General features: G+C 23.1%; 2 protein-coding genes across 3 annotated transcripts; one reads left to right on the top strand and one right to left on the bottom strand.

Annotated features, from left to right (window-relative positions):
* Positions 1 to 145: 145 nt before the first annotated feature.
* Positions 146 to 3,816, top strand: LOC102678701 (mRNA (2'-O-methyladenosine-N(6)-)-methyltransferase). Of its 2 annotated transcripts, none has more exons than XM_006608647.2 (6): positions 146 to 286; positions 860 to 1,142; positions 1,546 to 1,701; positions 1,777 to 1,916; positions 2,007 to 3,371; positions 3,468 to 3,816. In XM_006608647.2, exons 1-6 carry the CDS (start codon positions 231 to 233, stop codon positions 3,736 to 3,738), a joined length of 2,271 nt encoding a protein of 756 aa, XP_006608710.1. In that variant the 5' UTR covers positions 146 to 230; the 3' UTR covers positions 3,739 to 3,816. The 2 variants fall into 2 exon arrangements, with proteins under 2 accessions (XP_006608710.1, XP_031369384.1); XM_031513524.1 differs by having other exon boundaries at positions 3,448 to 3,770.
* Positions 3,817 to 6,415: 2,599 nt separating this feature from the next.
* On the bottom strand, positions 6,416 to 8,284 carry LOC102678564 (2-oxoglutarate and iron-dependent oxygenase JMJD4). Its single transcript, XM_006608646.2, has 4 exons — positions 7,887 to 8,284; positions 7,517 to 7,814; positions 7,098 to 7,368; positions 6,416 to 7,029 (listed from the first exon to the last, which is right to left on the bottom strand). Exons 1-4 carry the CDS (start codon positions 8,119 to 8,121, stop codon positions 6,574 to 6,576), a joined length of 1,260 nt encoding a protein of 419 aa, XP_006608709.1. The 5' UTR covers positions 8,122 to 8,284; the 3' UTR covers positions 6,416 to 6,573.

Below are 8,284 nucleotides of genomic sequence, written 5' to 3'. Positions count from 1 at the left end.
TTTATATATATATATATATATATAAATATAAATAAAAACAATTATTGTTCAAATATTTTTTATAAATTAATATTATTTTGATATTTCGGTTAATGTAGAATATTCTTCTTTTTGTATGGATTCCTTTCTCATTGTGAAGAAAGCTTTAACTTTGCTATCGTTAGAATTTCAGTTCAAGCAAATGGTATCTCACGGGTGGAGGTCGTTGCGTCAAATCTCACAAATCATGAATGAATTCTAAGTTTTGTTGTACATTTTCTACAAATTGGAAACGTTATTATCACTAGTAAGTCTTATATTAACAATTACATGTTTTTTGTAAATTTGCATAATTTTATATTACAAAAAATTATGAATTTATTAAACGGTTTGGTGGCATGTAAACAAACATTGAATTACGAAATGTTGTCATATAATTTGTATGTTTTTATATATGTAAATTTATTAAAGATAAGTAAAGAAAGTTGAAATTTAATTCATTTTATTATAATTTATAATATAATAAAAAAAAAAATAATTTTTTTTGAAGATATAAAAATTCTTTCTACTACAGTTTAAGTTCTAGTTTTTTAAAATGTCGAGTTTCATTTTTTATATTTATATTTAAATAGTTTGTAAATATTAAATATATAAATAAATTTATAATTATATTATTTTTTATTTTATAAAGTAAAAATATATTTTAATATTAAAAAATAAAATGCAAGAAATGTTAATTAATATTTTTATTGAAAAATATTAAAGTAAAATATTATATAAATAAAAAATATATGAATATTATTAAATTTATGAAATATATAATAAAATATTTATCAAAAAATATAATTGTGTCATATGATATATGTTATATGTGATGAAGTACTCAACAAAGCGTACATAGTACAATGAATGAAGTAAGTGGAGGAAAACAAGATATACCAAATACTTCTACTTGGGAAACTTTATCTGGCCAACCTGCATCTTCATTATCTACAATGCATCATCATCATCCAACATTACAACAAGATACAACTCCAACAGTTGCACAAGTTATAGTTCCTACTCCTGTAAAACTACAGACACCTATATTAAGTTCAACACAAAGTATACCTGACCATTGTTCACAACTTGGTCATATACAACAATCGGGTCTAATGACACAGGTATCAATGCATATTAAAGTTTATATTAACCTATTAGTCAATATTTATTTTTTATTTAATGTAGATAAGATATAATATTTCATTTTCTATATATTAGAATATATTATACGAAATTAAATAATTAAATTATCAATAATTATATAAAAAATATAAAATTAAATAAAAATTAACTTAACTTAATTATATTGAGATATGTATAGATTAAAAAATATATTATGTCAAATTAAAGAATACCAATTTATTGATATATTATATAAATCTATATAGCATATATTTATGTTCCATAAATTTTTTGGCTAAATCAATTAAATACTTGAATAAACATAATATAAAGTAATTAAATAAATATATATATATATAATAAAGTATTTTTTTCCATAATTAGTTTATTATTCAATTATAGGGTACACCACCAGGAACATTTCCAGAATCTGAACTTTCACCTGAACTTCAACAACAAGGATGGAAAAAATTTTGGAGTAAACGAGAGAATCGTCCATATTTTTGGAATAAATTAACTGGAGAATCTTTATGGGTAATACCACCTCTGAAACCTCAGGTACTAAGGTATAAAATTTGATTATAGATTAATAAAAGTATAAACTTATAACTGTCAATTTTATCTATATTTAAGTTTGATCCAATTACGGATCCACTTGGCATTTGTGGTGTACAACCTGCTTCTGGAAATGGAACTATTCCTTCAGGAGGAACACTTAAACGCCGAGCTTCTGAAGATAGTGTTGTTCCTGCTACAAAAAAATTTGTATTAGCGTATGTTAAATTGTCTTAATTTATTATTATTTTTATGTATTATATTAAAAATATTTTTAATATATATTTTATCATTTTTTTTAACAATAGAGGACCATGGGATTTGGAAATTCCAACAAATGTTATAATATATGAAAGGGCTCCTTCAAATTTACCTCATGTTCATCCTGAAGCAGAAGCATTACGTTGTGGTTTACTTGCAAAACTGAGACAATGCTATCAAGAATTGTGTCATACTCGTGAATCTATAGATGCTCCAAAAGATTCCTTTAACAGATGGTTAATGGAAAGAAAAGTTATAGACTGTGGTTCAGATCCTCTTTTACCAAGTCAGTGTTTCCCTGAAATTTCTATGTCTATGTATCGTGAAATTATGAATGACATCCCTATTAAATTAGTCCGGCCAAAATTCACTGGTGATGCAAGAAAACAATTATCACGATATGCGGAAGCTGCAAAAAAAATGATAGAATCAAGAGCAGCTTCATCAGAAAGTAGAAAGGTTGTAAAATGGAATGCAGAAGATACATTTCAGTGGTTGAGACGAACAGTTGGTGCTACATTTGATGATTTCCAAGATCGTCTTGCACACTTGAAACGACAATGTCAACCACATCTTACTGAGACTGTAAAAGCTAGTGTCGAGGGTATCTGTCTAAAAATTTATCATTTATCAACAGAATATGCAAAAAAAGTTAAAGATAAAAATAATCAAATATTAAAGGATAATGGTTTAGGAAATGTTATACCATTAGGGGGACCAGCTAGTGCACAAAGAAAAGTTTGGTGTTATCCTGTGCAATTTTCTCTTCCTACTCCTCGACTTCCACAAGTGGATTATCTTCCTGAACGTGAACAAACAATGTTGCGTTTTCATGGTGATACTGTGTGTATTAATAATATACATCTTGCTAAATTAGAACATCTGTATAGATACAATTGTTTTGATGATAAGAAATTTGAAATGTTTTTACCTCGTGTTTGGTGTATGTTAAAACGTTATCAAACATATCTTGGAATCAATGAAGGACAAGCAACACAAATGGCTCTCCCTGTCACAGTTTTTGAATGTCTTCAACGATCATTTGGTGTAACATTTGAATGTTTTGCATCTCCATTAAATTGTTACTTTAGACAATATTGTTCAGCATTTGCTGATACAGATTCTTATTTTGGATCAAGAGGAGCTTTTTTAGACTTTAGACCCGTAAGCGGCTCGTTTCAAGCTAATCCACCATATTGTGAAGAACTTATGGAAGCTATGGTCAATCATTTTGAACGTCTTTTGGCTGATTCTACTGAACCTTTATCTTTCGTAGTATTCTTACCAGAATGGCGAGATCCAGCACCTAATGCTCTTATTAAATTAGAAAGTAGCCATTTTAAGCGTAAACAAGTAGTTGTACCTGCAATGGAACATGAATATAGACATGGATTCCAGCACATATTACCAAAGTAAATTACAATATTTTAATTTGAATATCTTTCAAAATAAAAAAAAAATATATATATATATTATATATATATATAGAATATCATTTTTTATTATAGAGGTGAAGTCAATATTAGAGCAGCACATGGAACATTAGTTGTATGGTTACAAAATGCAGCTGGTAGTGCTCGTTGGGGACCTACTGAAGAAAGAGTTGAAGCATTATTAGAAGCATGGCGTCCAGGAAGAGAAAGAGAACGAGATAGACAAGAACTTTTATCACCACCAAGACAAACACATCAACAAATGCCTTCTACTCCAATTCCTGTTTTAACAACACCCACAACCCCAACTGTATCATTACAAACATTATCTACACATCCTATATAATTCTTAAATAATATTCTAGAATCGGAAAAAAAGTAAAATTTAATTTTAATTCTTTTCTATAAAAATCGGTTTTTTAAACAAAATATTTGACATATAATTTATCAATTATATTTTATATAACAGAAACAATATAATAACATCGAAATATTGATTTCTGTTAATTCTATTATAATAGCTCCCACGATATAAAAAATATAATGATCAAATCGAAGAAACGTTACAATTAATATTTTTGAGCATTTAAATAGACGAATTGATAAATATTTGAAAGTTAAGAAGTCAGCAGTTATTAAAAAATATAGAATACTGTGTGCGATTCTAAATACTGCTGTATTAATTTATTATATCGTGAAAGATATTGTATACATGCTTCAATATTATTTATCATTTGTTATAAGCAATTCATTTCATCTAAAGAAGATATACAAATAGGTACGTACATATGGGTACAAAATTCATTAAAATATTATGATCTTTTATTATATTATATAAATTTTATAAAAATTCTTTCTATTAAAAATAGCAAGAATTTATCATTTAACTTCAATATTTTTGTGATTTATTCTAGAGTGCAATTCCATTTCCTATTTCCACAAGAAATGTTAAAAATGTATGAGATGTGAAAATGAAAAATATGTATCTATTATATAGGTATAAAAAAACATCATTCGATAATTGATACAAAATCACGTTGCGTGGAGTCTAATCTTTGTAACAGTGTTAATTGTTGATAATTAATAAGAAGACTTTGTGAGACGTGATACCCTAATAGAGGTACTTGCCATGCAAGCAAACATTGATACTATATGAAATTATGAAAAAAATTATGAGAAAATGCAATAGTACGTATGCATGTGTGCGTGTGTGTAAATAATGAAATACATAATTATATTTGCTTATTTTTCATCCGAAAATTAGTTTATATGAAAATAATTTAAAGTAATATGCCCTTTTTATACCTTTTATCCATGACAATCTTTTTCTTTTAACATGAAATAATAACATATAGATACTTTTTTTTTTCAAATGTATCATCAGTGCAATATTTTATATAAATTTTTAATAGAACATACAGAAATATATTAATTTCTTTCATAGAAGATATTTTTTGTTACTTTTCGATGAACTTTTAAATTTTAAAACAAATATATGTGATGAATTTGTAAATTTGTATGACACTGAATTAAAATAATTAATTTTTTTGTTCATAAAATCGTTCAAAATAAATTGATAAAAATTATTTTTTCATAAACAAAATGTATCTTAAGTTGAAAATATATCTGTATATATGTATATGTATTAAACAATCAAACTAAGTATAGAATTTGTAACTATTATTTTCACATGGAACAAAATATTTCCTTTATGTAATAATAGTTTTTTTTTTTTAAATTATAAATAGAATTTATACATATAATATATAATATATATAAGAAATAATATAAGTATCATAATATAATATCTATTTTTATCATATTTTTTTCTTTTTCAATTAATTGCATAAGCAAATCCTTATATATCGTACTTGAAAAATGATCAATTCGTAATTATGCACAAAACTGAGAGAGAGAAGAGAGAGAGAAAAGAAGAGAATTTATATAAAATATAATTTAAAGAAATTATATAATAATAGTGTGACATTATAATCCCATATAATTTACTTTGTAATTTTATTTTATTGATTTAAAAGAAACAAATGTGCTATGTACACATTTTTCACTGAATGCTAATAAGTTTTTACAATTATTTATATTTACAGATAATATATATATTAACATTTATACATATCTTATACATTTTGTATATTTTTATTAATTATAAATTGTGCATAATTGTACAATATATATATATATATATATATATAGAGACATTTATGCACTCATAATTTGTAAGACATAAGACAATATAAAAAAGATTTATAGACATTTATTATTTTAGTACTTAAAATTCCCATAAAAAAATAAGATATATTCGTAAAAAGATTATATTATTGTTGAATATAGTATAATAGAATTTTGCATTTTATAAAGCAATTTGCCATAAAATTAGCAAAATAATTAATTTAAAAAATATTGTTCTTTTTTTAAATGTAAAGATACTTTATATTAATATAAATTATTTAAAAATAATTCATATTCTTAGAAATTAAAAAATTAGCAAAAATTATCTAATTATCTGATGAAACTATTTACTAACATTTTTTACTTCAAAATGTTGAAAATTTGTAGGTCACATTTCCTTTAATACATTGTCGTATTTTTATATTTATATGTTAGATGTTGAAACATTTTTAAATAAAAAATAAAATATTTTTAAAATTATAAGCAAAAAGATATATTTACTATAGGATATTATTATTAACATGATATATATTAAAATATATATTAAAAATTAATTATTTAATTTTTTTGTCTCAAATAATTCAGTTAATTTATGCTATTTATATTTTAAATAAAACTAATAAAATTTAATTAATATAAACATAATATTTTATATTTTAGAACTATTTAGTTAGAAATTGTTATCTATCTTTTGGAGTTTTATATTTTTAATCTTTATTAAATGCATTATAATATTTATAATATACACTTTATTTTTTTAATAGTGATTAATAAATTGATTAATTGAAGTATAAGTAATAAAAGTAGTAAATAAACTAGAAAAAATATTTGTTTTATAATTTATGTATTTTCAATATTTACAGAATTATATAAAAATTTGTTCATAATATATATCACATTATTTACAACATAATATTTACATAATATTTACATATATAATATATAATATATAAACAACAATTTTTTTATTTATTTTTAGATTTTATATCTTTTATCATATGGATAAATTTTCAGTTGAATCATGTGATTGAAGAAATAATAAAATTTTGTTTAACAATTTATGAGCTTGTTGTTTTTCACAAATTAAATAATAAATAGATTTTTCTTCCATATCATTAATAAAATCTATCAATGTCAATTTTATTGAATGAAGATCAAATATGCAATGATTAAATCCAAGTTTATATTTATTAAAGCTTATTACATCTTCTTTGTCTAAAACCATATTTAAACGTTGTTTAGTAATAAATGTTAAGAAATCAAAAAATAAATTATAATCCATTCCATATGTAGATTTTAATATTAATTGACAATGTTCTGCCCAATTATTCATATCTTTACAATCACTAACTTCTTTTATAACAGAATTTAATTCTTTTTTTAATCCATGCCACACATTCATAATATTACAACTATTTATCCAATTATGATTAAGAGAAATTGTATCTTCCTACAAATAAATATTATAATAAATAGGTAATTTTTTAAATAAAAATAATTATAATTAAATATATTTACTATATTCCAGACTTGATGATACCATCCAGATGGTACAAATATAATTTCTCCTTCCTGTTGGATTATATCAATATATTTTAATACACGTTTATCATAGGCCTTATATCTTGTATAATCATTAAGTTCTTTTGATGTTGCATCATATGTTAATTGTCCGTGTATATCTTTAAGAAAATCTTCTTGACCTGGAGGAAAAAGTAACCAACGTTTTTTTCCAACTATATTAGCAGACCAACTGTAGGATCCAAACACATCTGCATGTAATGGTGTCCTATAATAAAAACTAGTTTTTCTTATTTATAATTATATTATTTATATATAATTATTTATATATAATTTATTTATTATATATTATAATTATTTATAATTAAATATTATAATATTTAAAATTAATAATTTGACATTTAAAAAATATGTACCATGTTCCTTTTGGTCCCATATAAACAAATCTATAATCATCATTCAAATTAGGATTTGCAATATAATATTCATTCAGCCAATCTGATGCAAAATATTCAGGAACAGTGTACATAGGAGCATTAGGAAATAATTTTGGACAATGCCAATCTTTTAAATACAAAAGTGGCATAGAATCTGAATAATTGTTTTTTGCATAATCTATCCAATAATTTAAATAATCTTTCATTTTCATATCATCCTTAGATTGTGAATTATAATATTTTTTGTTACAATCTGCAACTGGAACTATACAATCTCCTATAAAAAAAATTTTTATATGATTTAATACACATATAAATAATTTAAAATACATAATTATAATTAATTTACCAAATAATATATCAAGAACATCAAAATCTGGAGTACCATCCAAATTCCATTGTCTCTTACACGACCAATTTTCTGTTATATTCGATTTAAAAATACAAGGTTTATTTTCCATTAAATATTTAGAAAAAAATTCATCGTATTTTATCGATGGATCAACATAATCAATCCAATCAATTATGGCGGTTTTTTTGTTGATAGATAACCTCCTGTTTTTAACTTCGAGTTCTTGTACCATCGCGCACTTTAATTTCAATTAAACTTAATAAACAAAGTTCATCATATCTATATATATATATAATATATATATATATATATAATACATATATATACATATATATATAACAACCGATTAAAATATAGAAACCAATAATGATGTATAGTTGTTTTTAAAAACTTTA

This window comes from Apis dorsata, unplaced genomic scaffold (assembly GCF_000469605.1).
Source record: "Apis dorsata unplaced genomic scaffold, Apis dorsata 1.3 scaffold_41, whole genome shotgun sequence".
NCBI lineage: Eukaryota > Metazoa > Arthropoda > Insecta > Hymenoptera > Apidae > Apis > Apis dorsata.
The sequence above is the reverse complement of the archived record's forward strand: the minus strand, read 5'-3'. Positions and strand labels throughout refer to the sequence as shown.